The 24,745-nt window shown below is 34.2% G+C and overlaps 1 protein-coding gene across 1 annotated transcript in view; it reads left to right on the top strand.

Moving 5' to 3' along the window:
- LOC111045826 (kinase D-interacting substrate of 220 kDa B) overlaps window positions 1–24,745 on the top strand; it is a 103,819-nt gene that overhangs the window by 75,782 nt on the left and 3,292 nt on the right. The window contains exons 30-38 of the mRNA XM_039436649.1: window positions 789–877; window positions 2,551–2,556; window positions 4,196–4,355; window positions 9,210–9,257; window positions 10,951–11,042; window positions 17,902–18,006; window positions 21,591–21,722; window positions 22,066–22,209; window positions 23,175–23,402. Coding sequence (XP_039292583.1) covers window positions 789–877; window positions 2,551–2,556; window positions 4,196–4,355; window positions 9,210–9,257; window positions 10,951–11,042; window positions 17,902–18,006; window positions 21,591–21,722; window positions 22,066–22,209; window positions 23,175–23,402 — 1,004 coding nt within the window. The remainder of the gene's footprint in view (window positions 1–788; window positions 878–2,550; window positions 2,557–4,195; window positions 4,356–9,209; window positions 9,258–10,950; window positions 11,043–17,901; window positions 18,007–21,590; window positions 21,723–22,065; window positions 22,210–23,174; window positions 23,403–24,745) is intronic.

Genomic DNA, 24,745 nt, shown 5'->3' on the forward strand with positions numbered 1-24,745 from the left:
GATGTAATATTAACTGTCCATTCTCGTTAAAAAAATCAATTATATTTCATTAAGCAAGAAATTATATTTCTCAATGATTTCATAATGAATTTACATAATTAAGATGAAATATTTTGTTAATTAATTATTAATTCTACATTGTTGAGAGACGATCTGGCAACAAAGCAAAGCGAGAAAGAGATAGCGCTATCCGCTTTGTTGAATGATAGACAAGGATAGCAATACAATTGCTTATCAAACACTGCCATTATAACGTGGACCTCACCATAGAAAACGATGATTTGAAGATGATACAAGGATGATAGACAAGGATAGCAGTACAATTGCTAATCAAACCCTGCCATTATAACGTGTGCCTTACTATAGGATACTTATTAAATCGAACGGACCATTGAATATATATGATAAATCGATATAGATCCAATCGATTTAATTAGTGTCTTATAGGAATAAGGTCCACGTTTTAATTGTAGTATTTGATTAACAGTGTTGGCATCATTCGACAAATCAGATAGCGCTAGCCTTTTTCAGCTATGAAACGTCGCCAGAACGTTTTTTTAACAATGAAGAAATTATGAAAATTTATCATTTAGTCATTGAAAAGTATATTTTCTTGGGAAATAAAATACGGTACACAAAAAATTCATAATATCAATCTGTTTGTTTTGGGTTTTACCACTTCTGTCAATTTTACCTTTCAATCTTACTGTATTTTGTTTTGCTCTTCCTCGTGTTAATATGTAATAAATTTATATGCAATTAATTTGATAAAATTGTATTTTTTCCAGTAAATTCGTTGAAAACGCAGAACATCGGAATTTCGCAGACTGACAAGAGTGAGAGAGTAGTGACCAAGCAGAGCGTAATGGAGAAACAGGTAGGCCTACACATATTTTTTTATTCAATAATATTTGAGGAATGTTGGTTTACCTGTTCTATTTATTTTAATTTCCCTATTTATTTCAAACTAAACTGTGCTTTAGAAGCTTCTGGGACAGATTTTGTTATTGTTGAAAAAGTTTCCGATATACATAGGGGCATTTTCATTGAAATTGTATAGCTGCACCTTGTTTATTGAAATTAATGCAAGTGTAATTCGATTATTCATATAGTGAGTTCCACATTATAATAGCAGTGGAGAAAGATAGGAGAACAACGTTGCCGATCCTCTGTCTTGTCAATGCCTTCTATAGACGGTAGCTAATACAGCTTTATTGATGTAATATTAACTGTTCATTCTCGTTTATGAATTATATTGTATCATGCAAGAAATTATATTTTTCAATGATCTCATAATGAATAATCAAGATTAAATACTTTGTTAATTAATCATATTTCTACATTGTTAAAAAACGATTTGGCAACAGAGCAAAGCGAGAAAGAGATAGCGCTCTCAGCTTTGTTGAATGATAGACAAGGAAAGTAATACCATTGCTGCCATTATAACGTGGGCCTCAGTATATTTATTGAATCAAACACATTACAATATTGGTAAGGAAAAAACAGGCTCTAGCCCAAAACTTCGTCTCTTCCTAAATTTAGTTCATTAAAATTGTGCAAAGTATAAACGATTCTAAATACTTGAGACACTTTATTATTATTTGGTTCTGTTAGTTGATTATATTTCAACTTTTCTAGCAATTGATTTCTTGCAATAGATTCCTCGTTCTACTTCATTTTTAGAACCAATGTGTGATTATTCTCTTGTATTGTAAGTCTGACACATGAAAGAAGACTATGTGCCGGCTGCACAAAAGCCTGTTAAATCTTAACCGTGATTAATTCCACGAGAACCAATCAGAGAAGCCGTCTTATCAAAAAGGCCTTCTCTGATTGGTTCTCCTGGAATTAATCACGGTTAAAATTTAACCGGATTTTGTGCATCCGTTTCATGAAAAGTGCCCCTAGTGTTTAATCAACAGACCAATTTGTGACTCTAGTAAAAAACTTTTTAATGACAAAGTTATTCCTTGAGAATTGACTGAAACAATGCAAATAAAATGAAAGAAATATAGTTCCTTGCAAGATTGATGATTCTATCACTAACTGAAGTAATACTTCTTCTTATATATTAATATTAGATAAGTTCTCTATTGTGAGGTCCACGTTATAATGGCAGTGGAGAAAGATAGGAGATAAACGTTGCCGATCTCTGTGGTCTTGTTAATGCCTTCTATAGACGGTAGCTGATACAGGTTTATTGATGTAATATTAACAGTTCATTCTCGTTTAAAATAATAAATTATATTTTATTAAGCAAGAAATTATATTTTTCAATAATTTCATAATCAAGATGAAATATTTTGTTAACCAATTATTAATTCTACATTGTTAAAATACGATCTGGCACCAGAGCAAAGCGAGGAAGAGATAGCGCTATCCGCTTTGTTGAATGATAGACAAGGATAGCAATGCCATTGCTAATCAAACTCTGCCATTATAACGTGGACCTCACTATAGTAAATTAATTGCCCTTCTTGCTTGTAATATTGTTGATGCTTTGATTATTATCAGAGTTGTCTGTTATTTCCGCTGCATGATGGATTACAGTATCAGGTGAGTTATCATAAATCTATGAATGGGTTTTGTTTTTGAAAAATAATATCGTACTTCCATTTCTATTCTTTAACTATATTTTAACCCACATGAAAATATCAGTCATAATTATTGTGCTTGAATGTTGTAACTTTTCTTAATCAATATCAGAAGCTCTCACATTTTATCATTGTTACCCATTATATTTTTATTGTATTATAAATATTTAGGCCCGGTTTCCGAGCTCGGGATTCAGCTAAGTTCTAGACTTTAAACAGCTGGAGTCAGAAAATTGGCTTTCCGAAACGGGGCATAGTCGCAGTCCACGTTTAAATTAAATTTCGAAAAAAAACTAGAAAATTGGGCACAAAATAAAATAAATAGAAAATTGTGTAAAGTTTCAGCTATTTTGAATTATTCAGGAATGTTTCATTTCGTCAAGAAAAAACGTTTCAAAACGTTTATAGAAATGTGAAAATAAAGATTATCATAAAAATTGCGACTATGTCCCGTTTCGGAAAGTCAATTTTCTGACTCTATTTATTCTTATTAAAGGTTTCTATTGACGGTTTATTAAATATTTATCAAAGGTTTATTGAAGGTTTATTAAAGGTACCTATTAAAGTTTCAGTTGCCTAGCAGCCAAAATAATTCTGATTGGTTCCTTTTATTGGGCAATGAAAGCGTGCTTGGCTAAGAAAGTTCTCAGGAATCGATATAAATACGGTCCATGATGCTTAGGAGTATAGTTTCTATCACTTCAAAGTATCAATTTCACCAATAACTGTTTCACTGCACATTTTTATTCTTAGATAGGCTTTTTAAAGCTTTTTTGGTTTTGGAACTTTGTTGAGAATCGGTTATAATCAGGGCCGTAGATGGTCAGCTGACTCATGATCTTTGCAAAGGGCCAATTTTGTGGGGGTAATATCCTTGTTAAAATAATCAATTATATATTTGATCCGTCAAAAAAAATATTTTTCCATGATTAAAAAGTAAATTTTTCATAATTGAGAATGAATATTTTGTTAACTATATTTCTTCATTGTTAAAAAAACGATCTGGCAACGTTTAGAAACTAGTAAAGGATAGCGCTATCTGCTTTGTCGAAACAACACCAGTGTTAATCAAATACTGCCATTATAACGTGAACCTCTCGATAATATAAATAAAAATATGAATCTGAATGCCCTTTCAAATTCGAGGTTACTCAGATTCAAACTTTTATTTATAGCCCTAAAGAAAAAATACAATAAAACAACTCTGATAATTTATTTTTTGACAGTTCGTAAGATTGATAATTCACTTGAATGAATGGGATTTAAGTTTGGCTAGCAGGTATCCCGTGCTCCGCTAGGGTCTAATTGAAAACATGACAAACTGAAAACTCGACGTAATGAAATCTAGAAGAATGGAAAATAGGCCTATAACCATCCTCGGTAAATTAAGAATCTATATGCGAAATTTCAAGTTAATCAGTTGAGTAGTTCGGACGTGATGATGCGTCATTCGTGAATTTCCCTATCCTGTACGTGTATAAGCCAACTCTTTCCTTTATTATATTATAGAGAAACGTTTGTTCTAACATTATATTTAGTGTTGTTGTGCAACTAATGTGTGAGAGCGTGGCGTGAGTGTTGTGGTGTTTTTCTGTCGGAAGGTCACACTTGAAGAGCAGATGATTTGCGGCGCGCTGCAAACTCTCAACGAAGAGGCGTGCGAAGACGTCCTCGAGGAGAGCTCGTCGACAGCTGACGTGGCGGGGGTCGGAGAGACCCCTTCAGGGGGCCCCGCTTCGCTTCTCGTCCTGCCCGAACCAGGTCAGTGCGATTTCAATCCACCTTCTTCTTCCACTTCTCCTCCTTCATCAGCTGATCTGTTGTTGAGCTGTTCACCTCAGACGACTCTGTGCGTTCAAGTCGATGTGCATAGACATGCCAGTGTCAGTCCGCCGCCGCCACTTGTCGACGACACTAGTTGAAGAGTGCACTCTAGTGTGTTAGTGCTCTGTGCTACTACTGGGTGGGAGTACTCTAGTGGGTTTGTACTCTATGATACCGGTTGTAACATTAGACCAGTTATAGAATAGACACGCCTCATACTGAAATTCGATGAAGCCAACATCTACTGCCTTATCGCCCCATCGTGACGTCAGCATCGTATAGAAAACGTTTCTGTAGTTTGTCAATTATATAGTTCTTATCTTTCTATGTTGAGACCTGAAACTGTGATATTTTAAAAATGTGCTAAGAGAACAAAAATAGACAGTTACTAATAGTTTATTATCATACAATTTTGAAAACAAAAACTACTAATTATCTTTTTGTGTAGTTGAGAAGTTGATATTGTGGTAATTATTCATATTGAATGAAAAAGACTAAGAAATTGTCAAAAACCTCAGATTTATTGATACTTAGAAAGACCGGTTTCGGTTTAAACTCAGTTTATCAGAGATTGACAATGGTGTAATAACCGAAACCGGTTTTTCTAAGTATCAATATATCTGTGGTTTTTGACAATTTCTTAGTCTTTTTCATTCAATACTAATTATCTGTTCGAACTATTAACATACATTTTATTTGCTGTACAAAATATACATGTTTTATGATTATATTCATACTAAGGTAGCCTATTTCGTTCAATTCATTTACCAAAAAATTCAAGACAAGCAACCCTACAAAATGAAACTAGAGTTAAACTACAAATTAAAATAGATCGCCAGCAGCAGGTTCTTTAAAAATAATTATATAATTTTAATCCTTAATTTATATAATAATAAGTTCTTAATTATATAATTTTAGTTCTTTAATAATTTACTTCCATCTGAAATAGACACAATCTGCTATGGAAAATAATGTAAACAAACTCTACAGAAAAGTTTTCTATACGATGCTGACGTCACGATGGGGCGATATGGCATCAGATGTTGGCTTCATCAACTTTCAGTATGGGGCGTGTCTATTCTATAACTGGTCTAAGGTTGTAATGTAGAGTAAAGATAGGCTAGTTACACACACACATGATTTTTGTTCGTACGATTTTTGCCGTCCTTATAAATTTGATCAGATTAAACGGAACTTGACAAACATCATCTGTTTAATCTAATAGAATTTATAAGAACGGCAAAATATCGTACGAACAAAAATCGATGTGCGTGTAACTGGTTATAGCTATCTATTTTCTGAGGCGGTCGTTTTTAATTCTGGGGTCCGGTTGCACAAAAGCTTGTTGAATTTTAAGGGTCAGACCATATTAAGCGTTTTTAGAGTCGACAGGGCAGGAAGCTACTGGGTGCGAGTACTCTAGTGGGTTTGTACTCTATAATACCGGTTGTAACGTAGAGAAAAGATAGCTATCTATTTTCTGAGGCTGCCGTTTTAAATTCTGGGGCTCGGTTGCACAAAAGCTTGTTGAATTTCAAGAGTCAGAGCATATTAAGTGTTTTTAGAGTCGGCAGGGCAGGAAGCTCTCCGATTGGCTTATTATCAGTCGATTTCCGATCGCCAACCCAATCAGCCAATTGGAGAGCTTATTGACCTGCCGACTCATCTAAATCGTTTGAAATAACGCTTCTTGTGGCTTGGCCCTCATTTTTCAAGTTCTATTACTCAGTTATTACTCTATAAATAGCTAGTATGTATACAGAGTTATAGAATGAAAAAATCTCAAGAAAATACGCTTGTTAAAACGCTTTATTTATTTATGTATATGGTCTTACCCGTGAAGTTCCTTCAATTTGCCTTGAAATTATTTTATGGTCTGATCCTTAATCCTGATTACATCCCACAAGAATTAATCAGAGAAGGCTTTTTTAAAAGAAGGTTTCTCTGATTGGTTCTCGAGGCATTTAATCCCAATTAAAATTCAACAGCTTTTTGTGCAACCGAGCCTCTGAGAAGAACTAAAGTTACGTTCTCGTTTATGTGGCCGACAAAGGATACTACCGATTTTCATAGAAGTTTTCCCACTTTCGTAGGCTGCGAACGTGTAAACACTCATAAGAACCTGTAGTATTCTTTCTCGGTCGACGGCCATATATCAGTGTCAGTGAATGTGTCCGGTACACTGAGAATATTATTACCATGAGTTGTAATGGGACTATTCATACTCGCTAGGCCGGACTGAGTGAGAATAGTCCCATTAGAATGCATGTGAATTATATTCTCACTGTACCAGTCACTTACTCTGATAGAATATGTGGAAATCCTCCGACGCGTTAGTAATTTATTTGTGTTGAAGTTTTATAATTTGGTAATAGCTAGCTAGACCACTCTAATGTACTGTTCATCTATGCTGAACATAGTTGTTTATTTTTGTTTTGTGGGGCCAGTTTAGGAGTACCCCTCCAACAAAATTGTGCTCTGTGATACTGTAGTAGTACCTTAGACCAGATATAGAGGTCTATAGAGGTCTACCCTCTATATCTGGTCTAAGAGTAGTACAGAATTTACTGGTTTTAAGATTTGGGAAGAATAGCTAAAGCACTCCAATATATTCCAACTGTTCCTAGATGTTACTACTGTATTACATTACCCTAGATGTTGTTTTATCTAGTTACTCTATTATTTTAATTTGTCATGAATGTTTCCTCTGACCAAGGGTATAAAATACCCTCAATTTATCAAATTAGAAATACTATTTGTAGTTTTAAATAAACTTGGCGGCAGCATGATAGCCTATCCTCTCTAAACGCTGCTGCTAAGTTATATCATTGACAATATTCGAATATCATAATTTCATAGTCAAACAAGTGTGGTGTTTTTTATCAATTATTTACTCTGATCTAGAGTATAGTATTTCAATTGTATAGCTTTCCAATATATTACTGTAAACCAATGTAAATACTGTGAATAGTGTACATATAATATATTGTGGAATGTTAAATTGTTATTATTGGGTACTCATGGTGAACGGGATCATATTTTATTCATTTTAGTTTCTATTGCACTTGATTGCAATGTTTGCAAATTAATTATTGGAATGTAACTAGATATCAAAGTTTTATTCATTTTCTGCAATCTCTATTACCTTTGAAGTCACAAATTCATTCCATTGCACTATTGCATTATTTGCTCCATTATGTATAGTGAGGTCCACGTTATAATGGCAGTGGAGAAAGATAGAACAACTTTGCCGATCCTCTGTCTTGTCAATGCCTTCTATAAACGGTAGCTGATACAGGTTTATTGATGTACTAATATTAACTGTTCATTCTCGTTTAAAATAATCAATTATATTTTTCTTAATAAGAAATTATATTTTTCAATAATGAATTCTCATGATTAAGATGACATATTTTGTTAATTATTAATTCTACATTGTTAAAAGACGATCTGGCAAAAGAGCAAAGCGAGAAAGAGATAGCGCTATCCGCTTTGTTGAATGATAGACAAGGATAGCAATACCATTGCTAATCAAACACTGCCTTTATAACGTGGACCTCACTATAGTAATTGTAATCATATTCTTCAATTCTCTTTTATTATCTGCACGTTAAACATCTGCTCGCTATTCATATTTACAGGTTGTTTTTCATTCAAATCATAATATTCTTTCTTAGTTCTGAATAATTGATTGAATTTCTTTAATTATCGTAATTTAATTTTATATATAATTTTCTTGAAAGTTCTTGATGTAGTCAGTCGTTCTTCTGCTCCTATGCCCAATAAATTGATTGTCTATTAATCATACAGCAGTATTATTCTTGAATATACTCTATTATTTTATGGATTATTTACTTTATAAATGAGATACTCCATCTCCTGCAGGAGCTAATCCTTGTACTATTAGAAATATATTTCATTTCAATTAACCTTTCCAATAGCATTTATCCTATCAAATAGTCCAATACTCTATGTATTTCCTAATTTATTATTGATACTATACCTACTAGATGTCCGTTTTAGATGTTAATTAATTGCGGGTTATTCATTGTAATATAGTTTTTTTAGCTACCGAACTGTATAAATAAAAGTCCTCATTGTTTTCTGTTGATGTAATAATTATTTTTTGCTCTGCATTTTCATGTTTTAAGAAATGTTTCCTTGATATAATCATTCCATTTCCATGATAGTCATTTTAACTTGAAGTAGGTCTAAATGTGGAGTAAGATGCGTTCGTCTTATAAGAATTATTTCTGTTTTTTATTCATGATATAATATACAACAATTACTTGTAATTCTATCATTACTTTTCCTGTAATTGATATAATTTACATTAGAATTATCTAGTACCATTCTCTGTACATTATAGTTGATGAATTGTTCCTTTAAACTCGTATTGATTCCAAAAAATATATGCCAAAGAATTCTGTTAACTATTTCACCTTCATGTAAATAATATTTTTATGAATTGCTTGTGAATGCCTTGCTTGCTATATTTGTTTACAATAAATTATTTTAATTACTCTTTATTTCTTTCATTTCAATGTTTTTAATTTCTCTATACATTTTAGTTGGGTAACTTACTTTCTTATCGCTTTGTAATTTTTTCACACATTTTCTATGCAACATTATTAGCTTTAAGTATATCATTTTGGAAATACTGAACCCAGTTTAAAGATTTAGAAAAATCGGTATGATATTTCTTCATTGTGTGTTGGTTCTGGGTTCAATCCAAGTATGTTTATTGCTTTATCTTCACAATTTGAAAACAATTCTTTTCTATTTCGTCAGAGCCATTAAATTTGGACCAGGTCATCTTTGATATTACATCTGAAAATTGTAAGTAATAAATACTGAACATACACATTGATGTTGGAAATTAAGTGAGGCTTTTGCATAACTGTGCTATCGACAACATACTAATTCATAACTCAGAGTAAGTGAGAGAGGGCCGGCTAGGTTCTAAGTTTGTCCTCTCCAAAAATTAACTGTTGTTATTAACTGTTAGAAATAATTTTCATACTTCTTTTAGGGATTTTTGACAGCCATAGTATCAATTTATTAATGTCCTACTTTCATCAGCGCTTAGGCATTTTTCCCCTAACCGAGTCACTGTCAATATTGTAGAACCGTTCCGAGTCACTGTCAATATTGTAGAACCGTTCCGAGTCACTGTCAATATTGTAGAACCGTTCCGAGTCACTGTCAATATTGTAGAACCGTTCCGAGTCACTGTAAATATTGTAGAACCGTTCCATAATGAAATAGAAACACAAATATATTGTCAAATTCTACCGTTTTTTGTTTATTGTCAAATTCTGAAACTGTAGAATTTGACAATATATTTGTGTTTTTATTTCATTTTTCCTAACAAATTTCTGTTGCAGTTTGTAGTGATTTTATTAATGTTTTTGAAAATAAACCAAACTCATCGATTCCAATAGTATATTTTCGAATTTGTTTAAATATTATACATGGAAAAATAATATATCGTAACATTCATATAATAGGTTTTCATGGCTCTGATTTATATGCATGTAGCTTTGATTTTTGCATGATTACTGATTTAATTATTCATGTTTTGGTAGAGTAGCTTTTTATTACGTTTAAATGGTGTTTGTATTCAGATACATTTGATGAAACAATTACCATATGCATGATAAATTTGAGTGAGTTTGTGACTTGTTTTTATGAAAAAAACTCATACATTTATGATACTATTCTTTTGTACAAGTTTCTAATGATATACTCTTCATTTAATTATTATTATTTTAATAATAAAGTTTCCTTATAAAATGAAATTCAGAAATTGAAACACTTACTGTTCAAAATCAGTTCAAATGTTTCATAATATAATTGATCCATTCGATATTGTAGGAAATTCATTAATAACATCACAAGGTGTATATCACACCTTTGGTAGAGAGTTAGTGGGAAGGATATTTTGAATATTCTTTCCGAAGAAAGGACATTGATATGTCCAAAGCTCCGCCAATTTATGTAGATGCATAACAATATTATCTATAGTTATTCCAAATTGCTTTTTTCATATCATATACAGTTCAATAATTATTTTTTTAGTCTATATTATGTAAATTCATCTATAATTTTGCTGTATTATAAGCTATTGTATATAAGTGTATATATTGAACTACAGTATATATTGTAATCTACATAAATAAAGTACTCAATCAATCAAAACCTTTTTATTTATAAGTAATAATCTCTTTTGCCCCTGTTTCTGTATAAGGTTCGAGATGGAAGCCTATTAGCTCCTCCCATTATCAAATTCTAATGAAATGAATCTATTCATCCAATATATTTTTTACATTTTACAGAAACTTTTCCTATGATAGCAGAAAATCAATAATAAAAAAATAAAATAGAAAATTTGATCAACCATAAAATATGGATGAAAATTATTTATCAAAGCAGTTTAAAACCGTGAACAGTGTATTGTTGCCTATAATTTATATGAATAATTATTTGTAATATTGATTTATTCGATAAAATATAATAATTTTTGTTTCAGGCGAGCAAGGAAGGCATAGACATAGAACCTCGAGCCAAGGTAGTTGCATCTCATTAGCCGAACAGAACGAGACAGATGTTCTCATTTTACAGGTAATTCTTGTTCAATAAATTGCATTCTTTCCACCCACAAGAAATAGTTCTGATTGTAGACATACTGAGTAAGCTAGACCATGAAAATAATGCTTCACTTAATTATTTGGAATTGCCTTATTCTATTAGACAAACGGAATGGGACCACTGTTTCAATAAATTTTACAGGAAATTTTCAGATGAATAAAGCCTGGTTTTCACTAGTAGAGATAGGCTCAACTCACACTTACGCGACTCAGGTCGAGAGCATGTGTTTTCAAATGGTGACAGTCGCGGAGACTAGAATCGACTGGTCTGAGTGTCACCATTTGGAAACACATGCTCTCCACTAGAGTCCAGTCTCTTCTCGACCTGAATCGCGTGTCAGTTGAGCCTTAGTGGTCGAGTAACTGGCATACTAACTCTACTTACTTGGTCGAGTAACTGGTTTCACTACAATTGAGAATAGTAGGAAAGTGTGTTGTCTAGTGAACAGAACTAACCTTAAAATATCAATACGGAACATTCGCCTATCGCCGTTCAGCCACAAAATTTTTACAGAAAGCATTTATTAAACTGATAATTTAATATGTTTTTAAACATATTGATATGTCTATAGATGGAAATAAATATTGTAAGTTGCATTTGTTCAAATGGAATAATAATTATGAATAATTATTATCAAACGAAATCCCAATTAAATGCTGTAAATCACCCCGAAGACTTCTGCTACTGCAAATATTGACAACCGGGTAAACAGCTAGATGGAAATTAGATGAGCGCTACTATACAAAAATTATTTGTCAGCCCGGGAATCGAACCCAGTACCTTCTAATTGCCGGTCAGGAATGCTTACCCTTACACCAAACTGACAATCTTTGGATATCCAGAGTACTGAGTTCGATTCCCGGGCTGACAAATAATTTTTGTATAGTAGCGCTCATCTAATTTCCATCTAGCTGTTTACCTTGTTGTCAATATTTGCAGTTGCAGAAGTCTTCTGGGTGATTAACTGCATTTAATTGGGATTCTCGTTTAATAATAATTATATTGATATGTTCTTAAACTTGATAGTCTACGGCACGAATCTCTCTACTAGCTCGAGACTGTTTTCATTAGCATAGTGAGTGAGAAGCGGTGGTGGGGGAAGGCAAGTGGTAGAGTACTATCCCACGGTGGTATCCCACTCTACTCTACTAAAACCATGACTCTACTCTACCATGAACGGTTTCATTGAGAGAGTTGACAAGATAGTTAGTACTTGCCCAGGGAATTCTACCACTAACTCCACTAATGAAAACCAGGCTTAACTAACGTCACGGATCTATTTTGAAGGATGTCTTTATTCATTAGTTTGAATCTAGAATATTGAGATCTCAATAAAGTTTGATACATATTCTGTCATGGCTATCAAAAGAATAGATCGCTCAACATTTCCTCATTTCTATTTTGATTGGATGAATAAAACAATAGTATTGATAAATTTCCAAAATAATTTATCATTTCAATTTTAAAATAATACTGCTTATCGCAATTATTTTTGGAACATTCCGCCTAGGCTATAAAAATAATGCTTCTTCGCTTCTCATTTTATTAGACAAACAAAATTAGATTGATTGTCAGTGCTAAGGTAGGCGCACACAGATGCGGATAGGTGTGCGCACTCCAATTGAAAACAATGCATCAAATCAAATCGTCCGATCCGTCCGATGCGTGCCGTCAGTCCGATGACGATCTGTGTGCGCCTACCTTTAGAGGTAATTTTCAAATTGATTATAATCATCACTATTTCATTTAAAACTAGTGCTGATCACAATGATTTTTAGTGGTATTTAGTGTAGGAATGCTTCAATTAGAATTGTCTCACTCTATAGTGAGATTCATGTTATAGAGTCAGTGAAAATTATAGGGTTGACGACATTAGATAGACATAGGATAGACGAAATTACTGGGTTGCCGATTCTCTTTTTCCAACGCCTTCTATAGTGTCAGTTCGCTCGGTCAAAAATACCTGTAGTGAGGTCCACGTTATAATGGCAGTGTTTGATTAGCAATGATATTGCTATCCTTGTCTATTATTCAACAAAGAGGATAGCGCTATATCTTTCTCGCTTTGCTCTGTTGCCAGATCGTCTTTCAACAATGTAGAATTGATAACTCATTAACAAAATATTCAATCTCAATTATGAAAATTCTTTATAAAATTATTGAAAAATATAATTTTTTGCTTAATAAAATAAAATTGTTTATTTTAAACGAGAATGAACAGTTAATATTACATAAATAAACCTAATAAAACAAAATAAAACTTGTAGCACCCTTTATTTATTAAAAACTTAAAATACTTGAGCAACTAGTTTCGGTTCTAAAACCATCTTCGGGTTCTGACATATGACATATAACTGACATATGTCAGTTTTATATCAATTAGTAAACAGTTATTGAATTTTATTTATTTATTTTAGAACCTGAAGATGGTTTTAGAACCGAAACTAGTTGTTCAACTATTTCAAGTTTTTAATAAATAAAGGGTGCTACAAGTTTTATTTTGTTTTATTAATTTAAAAGCAGCCCATTTCAATAAGTGTTTTATAAATAAACCTGTATCAGCTACCGTCTATAGAAGGCATTGACAAGACAGAGGATCGGTAACGTTGTTCTCCTATCTTCCTCCACTGCCATTACAACGTGGACCTCACTATATAGTAGATAACTGTGATGTAAGCTATTCCGATGTATCTGATGTAATATTATTTGTGCATTCTTGTTAACTAGTAGCTCTGTGAACAGTAGACCTCACACAGTTTTCTCATCTACAAGTATCTGGTGTGACCTGTTCAACGGCTTCTCCAGACATCTGTGTAATGCATGCAATGAATATTCCACTTGTCAGCTGATAGATTATGAATAATTCTATAGTCTGATTAATCCTATCTTCAGAGTAGATGATATATATATAGTGATATCGGAGTATAGTGGAAATTCCTTTTCCTTTCATATTATCCTTGAAATGCAAAATTTCAAAAAAAAAATTCGTGTATACATCGACGCGCAGTTAAAGAAGGAATAATCCTGCCATATTTTTGATAGAATTCGATCAACTCGTTTGGTCGTAAATGCGTTACATACAAACAGACGAAAGAAAATCCGAGTTCAAACATAGACCTCACTGCGTTCGGTCAATTATAGTGGTTTATTCTATCTTAAATATATTTTATTTGTCTAGATACAATCACGTTTTATAATATTTGATAATACATTTTCATAATTGTAGGTAGTTCATTATATTTTTTTATAACCAAAAAAACGATGTGGCAGAAGTGAAAAGGATAGAGCTATATGCTTTCTCTAATTATAGACAAGGATAGCAAACCAATGTTTATCACATGCTGATTTTATAAGATAAATCTTACTATTTTTTCGAGTGGTTTGCTGACAATCAATTAAACTGTTGTACTTTTTGACCTGCGAAAGAATGGCCCCGGCGGAGTGGAGCAATCTTAGGCTCTACTAGCTTTTTCGAACCGTCCTAAAAACATCAGTCATAAAATATAAAATATCTTCATAAATATTGAATTAGTGATGTAAAACAGGTCAGAAATCGTTCTTGTTCAGTACTTTTTTTTGATAAATTCACTCATTTTAAAGATAAATTTCATTTTTGTCAAATTAGTTATTTTCATTGAAACCCCATATTTTTTTGTTTACAACTCTTCTGCTCAATAACTACTGAACGGAATAATTTTTTTTGGCATGCATAATCCTTGATTCTTCTTTAAGCCGATGATATAACTATTCTTTAGAAAAAAATGTTGGTTTTCTTAATAATGGGTAATTTCTTGGATCAAGTTCGTGAATTTGGATCGCAAAACATGAAAAAGTTGGTAATCGACAAACTTTTTTATGAGTGGAATAAACTACACATATGCATCGTATGAAATAATCATAACATCCCAAATTTATTTTCTGTGAAAGAATTACTGAAATTGATTAAAGGGTTCTCGAGTTATAAAAGATAAATAAATATGTTAATTATTATACTGGAATTCTTTCTCCTGCAGCTCACATAATAGCCTATCTATCAGTTGGGTAGGCTATGCATAAAAGAAATAATATTTAATGGCTTCCGCTGTTAGCTTTTCAGTACTAAAGTATTAGTCATCAATGTAAAGAAATCCTGTTTATAAATAGAAGCATGTTTACTTAGTAATTATGCATTTTCTTTGAATAGAGGTCGCTGCACGGCTTCCAGCTCAGTTCAGTTCGTGAAACGAGCGAGTGCACATTGAATTAGCGCAGTTCAAATTAAATTTCTTATATTACCTATATAACAGATTATTAGTTTTAGTTACAATCAAAATGGAAAATATTAGTTGAACGTCTCCATATTGTTTTTTGGAGGTCCGAATACCTTAGAAAAATCAGAAATTTCCGTGATAAGAATAGAAACATTTTTTATATGGATGAAACTTGGGTTGATAGCAATATGATCTTTCAAAAATGCTGGCAAGATCATGAAATTACAGGATGCTTGAAAGATTCGGCATCATCCAAAAGGTACATATTGCCACATGAAAATGGGTTTCTTCCTGGGTCATTGCTACTTTTTCGGGCGGGGTCAGCAACAGGGGATTATCATGGTCAAATGAATGGGGATAATTTCATGAAGTAGGTCAGAGAGAAGCTCATTGCTAATCTTCCTCCTCATTCAGTATTAGTAATGGATAATGCCCCTTATCACTACATTCAAAAAGAAAAACCCCCATCCAAGTATGCCAACAAAAATGAAATGATAAACTGGTTGACGGGGAAAAATTTTCATTTTGAGCAATCAATGAAGAAAGGCCAGCTCTATTCTTTGATTGAAAAAAATAAGCCAAATCAAAAAGTGTACCATGTTGACAGTCTATTAGAAGAACATGGCCATACAGTATTGAGACTTCCCCCCTATATGTGTGTATTGAATCCCATTGAACTAGCTTGGGAAAAAGTAAAACGCGAGGTAAGGGCAATGAATGTTACAGGGGAGTTTACAGTGAACTATTTGAAAGACGTAATTTTGAATGCTGTAACTAAAGTTAGCGCGGCTGACTGGGAAGGCTACATGGAACATGTTGAAAAATTAGAAGCAAATTACTGGCAGAAGGATGGGCTAATGGAAAGTGTTGTTGACGAATTTATCATTTCTTTGTGAAGATTAGAGGAAGAATGTTCTGATGATTCTGAGGCTGAAATTTCGAATGAAAGTGAAACATCAGAGGATAGTGACTTGGGCTGTGCAGAGTTGGTCGATGTTTAGGCCTAACTTAAAGATACACAATGTGGGTGAGTGATTGAAGTTATATTAAAAATTATTTTAATGTTGATTCAAATACATAAATATTGTATAACATCCATCTCATTTCTAGTGTGATTTTATCCGTTAGAAAATTATATCTTGGCAACTCTCTATCCAATACTCAACTGCGTGTACTTTATGACATGAGAGCTAAATTAATTTCAATCTATTTTGAAAACGCTTCAGTCGATTTTGACAATTCTTTCACAGAAAATAAATTTGGGATGTTATAATCATTTCATACGATGCATGTGTGTAGTTTATTCTAACCATAAAAAAGTTTGTCGAACTAACTTTTTCGTGTTTTACAATCAAAATTCATTAACTTGATCCAAGAAATTACCCATTATTAAGAAAACCAACATTTTTTTCTAAAGAATAGTTATATCATCGGCTTAAAGAAGAATCAAGGATTATGCATGCCAAAAAAAATTATTCCGTTCAGTAGTTATTGAGCAGAAGAGTTGTAAACAAAAAAATACGGGGTTTCAATGAAAATAACTAATTTGACAAAAATGAAATTTATCTTTAAAATGAGTGAATTTATAAAAAAAAAGTACTGAACAAAAACGATTTCTGACCTGTTTTACATCACTAATTCAATATTTATGAAGTTTTTGGAGATATTTTTTATTTTATGACTGATGTTTTTAGGACGGTTCGAAAAAGCTAGTACAGTCTAAGATTGCTCCACTCCGCCGGGGGCATTCTTTCGCCGGTCAAACAGTATATCCATACTTTTTCGCTGTTAAAATTAAACTTGAATTTTAAAAAAACATGTTTGAAGTGAAAATGCAATGTCTTTTGTAGTGACGATCGTTTCGACCTGTTGTTGGTCATCATCAGACTGTGGGAATTTAATTTACTCAGATGACAAGGCTGAAATGTAATGATTGTAGTAAACTGTATATCGGACAGACTGGACGTGACTTTCAGACAAGATACAAAGAGCACATCAGAGCCATTAATAAACCACATAGCCACTCAAACTTTGCTGACCATATTATATCAACAGACCACACATACACCGACATCGCCACCAATCTTGAAATCCTCCATATCTCACAAAAAAGCAGAAAACTCAATTTATTGGAACAATACGAAATTTACAACCACACAAAACAGTTTCCCTACAGTCTCCTAAATGATCAAATAAATTTCTCTTCCCACACACTCTTTGACAAAATAATCCACAGTTCAAAATTACCGCCTCACTAAGTATCCACCAACCCAACCCCCACCACAACCTATTCCACCACATTCATCCCTTACCACACATAGCCTAGTCATCTGAGTAAATTCCCACAGTCTGATGATGACCAACAACAGGTCGAAACGATCGTCACTACAAAAGTAAGTGCATTTTCACTTCAAAAGTGTTTTTTTAAAATTCAAGTTTAATCAATTAAACCCACAAACAAATCAAAAGACTATTAATTTGTATCACTCGTAGTGTGTTAACAATCCATGCACAAATCTGAGACTTGAGTGTGCTTCACCATCAGTTTAGTGTAGTAGTGCAGTAGTGTATGTTTGTTGTAGCACTCCCCTCTGCACCCCACCAGCTGGACAGCCGCACCCTATGAGAGTCAAAGCGATTCGAGCTCGGTGGCCGAAGACACCCCTGTGCTACCGAGGAGGCAAAAGGTAACTTACAAACCGTTATTGTAATATTTTGTCATCAATAATTATTGTTATGAATGATTCATTTATAGTGAGGTCCACGTTATAATGGCAGTGGAGAAAGATAGCAGAACAACGTTGCCGATCCTCTTTCCAATAATTTTTTTTCATTACTATTATTAAACGAAAATCCAAATTGAATGCTGTAATTCACCCCGAAGACTTCTGCTACTGCAAATATTGGCAACAGGGTAAACAGCTAGATAAAATTCCATCTGTAGACATTTTTTTTTTCATTTTCATTTTCATTTTTCATCCCACTATGAAAGGGGTATACGGATTTGTCAATTATATTATAAGTCGTCAATCTTTGCATTTCATAATGCAAAAAGAATTCCTCACTGGAATAAGGACAAACCTGCAAAAACCTGACAAACCTTTGTCTTGTCAATGCCTTCTATAGACGGTAGTTGATACAGGTTTATTGATTGATTGATATTAACTTCAAAAATTGTAAATGTTAAATTTATATATTATATCCATGTTAAATATAAAATGTTATGTTTGAAGACTTCTAGCTACTTTGCAATTAAACTCAATAGTAATGCGTTTTTAAGGCGTTTTTGGACAGCGTTTTTAGAGTCGGCAGGGCAGGAAGCTTTCCGATTGGCTGATTTGGTTGGCACCTAAAAAAACGCCAAATATGGTCGGGTCCTAAGCTACTGGCACCCAGTATTTGGTATTTGCCATCGAATAACTTTTAGTGGCCGCCATTAACTACTTGCCGCTGGAGTGTAAATTACCCCTTAGACAGGGTAAGTAAAGCTTCTTCTGTCTTTGAAGCTATAGTGAGGCAGGTCGACATTGGTGTTGCTATCCTTGTTTACCATTTGACAAAGCAGATAGCGCTATCCGTGTCGAGCTCCGCCCGCAACGTAGCCAGATCGTTTTTCAACAATGTAGAAATATTATTAAGAAAAAAGTTATTCTTAATTTTTATAAAAATGCATTATTTAATCTTTGAAAAATCTATTTCCTTGGCGAATAAAATATTCATTATTTTTAACAAGAATTACATCAGATATACCGAGATCAGCTATCTTTGAAAGAAGGCAGTGGCAAGGCAGAAAATTTAAAACTTTTTAACGTGAATTTCACTACAGTGTGATGTCAATAACGATAATGATTGAGGCCCAGTTGCACAAAAGCCTGTTAAATTTTAATCTTGATTAATTCCACGAGAACCAATGAGAGAATCTGTCTTATCAAAAAGGCCATCTCGTGGATTTTGTGCACAAAAGCCAGTTAAATTTTAATCGTGATTAGTTCCACGAGAATCAATCAGAGAAGCTGTCTTATCAAAAAGGCCATCTCGTGGATTTTGTGCACAAAAGCCGGTTAAATTTTAATCGTGATTAGTTCCACGAGAATCAATCAGAGAATCTGTCTTATCAAAAAGGCCATCTCGTGGATTTTGTACACAAAAGCCAGTTAAATTTTAATCGTGATTAGTTCCACGAGAATCAATCAGAGAATCTGTCTTATCAAAAAGGCCATTTCGTGGATTTTGTGCACAAAAGCCGGTTAAATTTTAATCGTGATTAGTTCCACGAGAATCAATCAGAGAAGCTGTCTTATCAAAAAGGCCATCTCGTGGATTTTGTGCACAAAAGCCAGTTAAATTTTAATCGTGATTAGTTCCACGAGAATCAATCAGAGAAGCTGTCTTATCAAAAAGGCCATCTCGTGGATTTTGTGCACAAAAGCCGGTTAAATTTTAATCGTGATTAGTTCCACGAGAATCAATCAGAGAATCTGTCTTATCAAAAAGGCCATCTCGTGGATTTTGTGCACAAAAGCCAGTTAAATTTTAATCGTGATTAGTTCCACGAGAATCAATCAGAGAAGCTGTCTTATCAAAAAGGCCATCTCGTGGATTTTGTGCACAAAAGCCAGTTAAATTTTAATCGTGATTAGTTCTACGAGAATCAATCAGAGAAGCTGTCTTATCAAAAAGGCCATCTCGTGGATTTTGTGCACAAAAGCCAGTTAAATTTTAATCGTGATTAGTTCCACGAGAATCAATCAGAGAAGCTGTCTTATCAAAAAGCCATCTCGTGGATTTTGTGCACAAAAGCCGGTTAAATTTTAATCGTGATTAGTTCCACGAGAATCAATCAGAGAATCTGTCTTATCAAAAAGGCCATCTCGTGGATTTTGTGCACAAAAGCCAGTTAAATTTTAATCGTGATTAGTTCCACGAGAATCAATCAGAGAAGCTGTCTTATCAAAAAGGCCATCTCGTGGATTTTGTGCACAAAAGCCGGTTAAATTTTAATCGTGATTAGTTCCACGAGAATCAATCAGAGAATCTGTCTTATCAAAAAGGCCATCTCGTGGATTTTGTGCACAAAAGCCAGTTAAATTTTAATCGTGATTAGTTCCACGAGAATCAATCAGAGAAGCTGTCTTATCAAAAAGGCCATCTCGTGGATTTTGTGCACAAAAGCCGGTTAAATTTTACTCGTAATTAGTTCCACGAGAATCAATCAGAGAAGCTGTCTTATCAAAAAGGCCATCTCGTGGATTTTGTGCACAAAAGCCAGTTAAATTTTAATCGTGATTAGTTCCACGAGAATCAATCAGAGAAGCTGTCTTATCAAAAAGGCCATCTCGTGGATTTTGTGCACAAAAGCCGGTTAAATTTTAATCGTGATTAGTTCCACGAGAACCAATCAGAGAAGCTGTCTTATCAAAAAGGCCATCTCGTGGATTTTGTGCACAAAAGCCGGTTAAATTTTACTCGTAATTAGTTCCACGAGAATCAATCAGAGAAGCTGTCTTATCAAAAAGGCCATCTCGTGGATTTTGTGCACAAAAGCCGGTTAAATTTTAATCGTGATTAGTTCCACGAGAACCAATCAGAGAAGCCGTCTTATCAAAAAGGCCATCTCTGATTGGTTCTCGTGGAACTAATCACGATTAAAATTTAACCAGCTTTTGTGCAACCGGCAGTGAGTGGTCTGTTGTAAAGAAAAATGAATAGTTGATTTCTAGCACCTTGCATAAAATGCAACGAATTAATTTTGGAATAATTGCATGATTATCACAGAAACATGAATCACTTGCAACAACAGAATTTATCAAGTATGTTTTTCTATTGTAACTATAACAGATATACTACTGGTATCAGCTATATTGTATAGAAGGCAGTGGCAAGATAACGCTGTTCCCTATTTGTCTCCACTGCCATTATAACGTGGACCTCACTATACTACACCTTCATCGCTTCAATGTTTTGACACATGGGCCCGGTTGCATAACAGCCGATTAAATTATAACCGTGATTAATATCACGAGAACCAATCGGAGAAGGCATTTCTGATAAGGACTTCTCTGATAGGTTCTCGTGAAATTAATCACGGTTGAAATTTAACCGGCTGTTGTGCAGCCGGGTCATAGTTTCTCAAGCTTTTCAATAACACTTTGTGTTATATTTATGTATAGTAATCATGCAATAGTTTGTGTATAATATTTCAATAATAATATACTTTGTATAGAGTGTGTTATGATTATGAATATTAGTGTGTATTATGTAATTTCTCCAGCCTGGCGATTCAAAGACTCCAGCAGCCAACCCCAGACCTTCCTCGCTGTTGGTGGCCATACCTGGAGAAGACGACTCCAGTGCACAGCATTCTCCAGCGCTACGTTCCCTCTCGGCTGATGATGGAAAAACGGTATGTAAAAATATATTATAATGAAAGAAAGAACAGGCTTTTATACGTACGGGATAGGAAATTTACGAATGACGCATCATCACGTCTTAACTACTCAAATTGAAATTTTGTATACGGCTTCTGAATTTTCCGAGAATGGTTATAGGCCTATTTTAAATTATTCAGGATTTCAGTAGGTCAAGTTTTTAATTAGACCCTATTCTATCTTTCTCCACTGCCATTAAAACGTGGACCTCACTATATTTTTCCTAATTATAGTATATCTATTATTATTGATAAATTGTATAAATAAATAAATGATAGATTGGAGTATATATTTTCATGTGATTTTGCAATGTTGCAGACGTCAACTAAACAGTCAGTGTCACTGCTGGCATCGTTTCTGGTGTCGAAAAATGTGACCAGCGTCGCGGCGCCCTGCGTCACTGTTACGCCAGCCTGCAGTCTGGAGGCTCTAGCGCGCATGCGCAACAACTATAGGCAACAGGTAACAATCAATCAATCAATCTTTTTATTCACGACATACAATGTATATTATACAAGAATGCTTAATTCACATTGAATGGCAATTATAATGCTAAAAATTCATATTTTTTACTCTCATCTTACAGGTATAGTGAGGTCCACGTTATAATGGCAATGAAGAAAGATAGGAGAACACCGATTCTCTGCCTTGTCACTGTCTTCTTTAGAGGATAGCTGATGCTGGTATATCTGATGTAATATCAACTGTTCATTCTGGTTAGAAATGATAATTTATTCTTCAAAAAAATATGTTTTTCAAGTATAAAATTATTAATTTTCATAATTATTGAGATTGAATATTTTGTTAATTATATTTCATATTTGTTAATTGTTTCCATATTGTAAAAAACCGATCTGGTAACCTTGCAGAGTAGAAATGGGTAGCGCTTTGTGGAATGATAGACAAGGATAGCAACATCAATGTTAATCAAATTCTGCCATTATAACGTGGACCTCACTATACCATAAAATGAATGTAGACAAGCTTACAGTCTACAAAATATTAGTGCGTTGCCAGATTGTCTAGAATCACGATCTAAAAAATGGAAAATGAAATTTATTCTTCCAGTACTTTATGATAATCTTTATTTTCTCATTTCTATAATTGGAAACGTTTTCCTTGACGAAATGAAACATTGCTAAATAATTCAAAATATCTGAAACTTTACACTATTCTCTTTTATTTTATCTTGTGTTCAATTTTCTAGTTTTTCGAAATTTAATTTAAACGTGAACTCCAACTACGCCCCGTTTCGGAAAGCCAATTTTCTGACTCTTGCTGTTTAAAGACTAGAACGTAGTTAAATTCCGAACTCGGAAACCGGCCCTTATTGTAATTCATTTGCGCTTTTAACAGTCGTAGGTAACACCAGCTCGTTTCAAATGAAATAGACTAATTTATATTTTTACTGGTTTATTTCCGATCAGGAGCAGTCTAGCGACGATGAGAGCACGCCATTGGTTAGTGAGATGTCTTCCCCCACCACCACTTCGGCACTGACCACGCCCACCACAACCACCTCGTCGCAGCAGCCGGCAACAGCCAATGGAGAGACAAATCGCGGCTTTGGGGGCGGAGCTAGCGCCATTGTAGCCTCGCCCACTTCACTGCGCTCGTCCAATGACCGCACCTCGTCCAACGAGTCCATCAGCAAGGTAACAAAATGACTGAACTATAGTGAGGTCCACGTTATAATGGCAGTGTTTGATTAGCAATGGCATTGCTATCCTTGTTTATCATTCAACAAAGCGGATAGCGCTATCTCTTTCTCGCTTTGATCTGTTGCCAGATTGTCTTTTAACAAACTAGTATTAATAATTAACAAAATATTTAATCATAATTATGAAAATTCATTATGAAATTATTGAGGGAATATAATTTCTGTCTGGATGAAATACAATTGGTTATTTTAAACGTGAATGAACAGTTAATATTACATCAATAAACCTGTATCAGCTACCGTCTATAGAAGGCATTGACAAGATTGAGGATCGGCAAAGTTGTTCTCTTATCTTTGTCCACTGCCATTATAACGTTGACCTCACTATAGCTATTTGTGCAGTTAACCTAGCTTCGCAGTGCAGGCTGGATGCTTGTCTGACTCGGACTAGGTGCTGAGACAGCAAATAATAGCAGCGTTGGTGGGAGTGCGAGCGGCCGCAGTAACGTCTTCCACCCAGCAATGGTCGGCGTAGTTCCGCCTAGCGGACAGACGAAAGATCAATCCAGTCGGTTATTTGATCCCTCCAGCCAGGCTCAGCCAAGCAGCCGAGACAATAGAACAATGGAGTGGCGGTCTTATTCGCGTTCATCAGCAGTTTTCTTTCTCACGATTATTTTGATTTTTTGTTACCTATAATCGATAATAGCTCCAGTCACCAGTAAAAAACGTTTCCAGAAACGTGGTGTACTACCATATTAATGACTTTTCATGATGATTTTTAATTATTTAAAAACATTGTTGACATTCTGAGCCTTCAGGCTAAACTTGGGGTCGCTGAGAACGAATCTGCAATCAGAATTCTTCTATCACCAAAAATTACGAAAAAACCCAGCTGTTGATCTTCCAGCAACCGTTAACAGTCATCCTGCAATGCGGCCGAAATACCTCCAAGCCAGACATCCATATCAAATGAAAACAACGCCAAGCTGTGAGAAACCATCCTGCACTGCGGCGCTAGGTTTAGATACTCAAGTCTGTGTCATCACCTGAATTTGGAAGACAAAATAACACAATGCCATGTATGACCGATTACCTGACAGTATTTTATCTACCAATGTTTTCACATCAGTGCTGTTTGTTACATTAATAAAATAAAGTGTCTAAAGAATAGTTACATTTGAGTCCCGTGATTCACACACAACATTTTTACCTATTGTGAGGTCTACGTTATAATGGCAGTGATTAACATTGGTGTTGCTATCCTTGTCTATCATTCGACAAAGCAGATAGCTCTATTCTTTTCTACCTCCGTAACGTTGCCGGATCGTCTTTCAA

Source organism: Nilaparvata lugens, chromosome 10, assembly GCF_014356525.2.
Source record: "Nilaparvata lugens isolate BPH chromosome 10, ASM1435652v1, whole genome shotgun sequence".
Taxonomy (NCBI): Eukaryota; Metazoa; Arthropoda; class Insecta; order Hemiptera; family Delphacidae; genus Nilaparvata; species Nilaparvata lugens.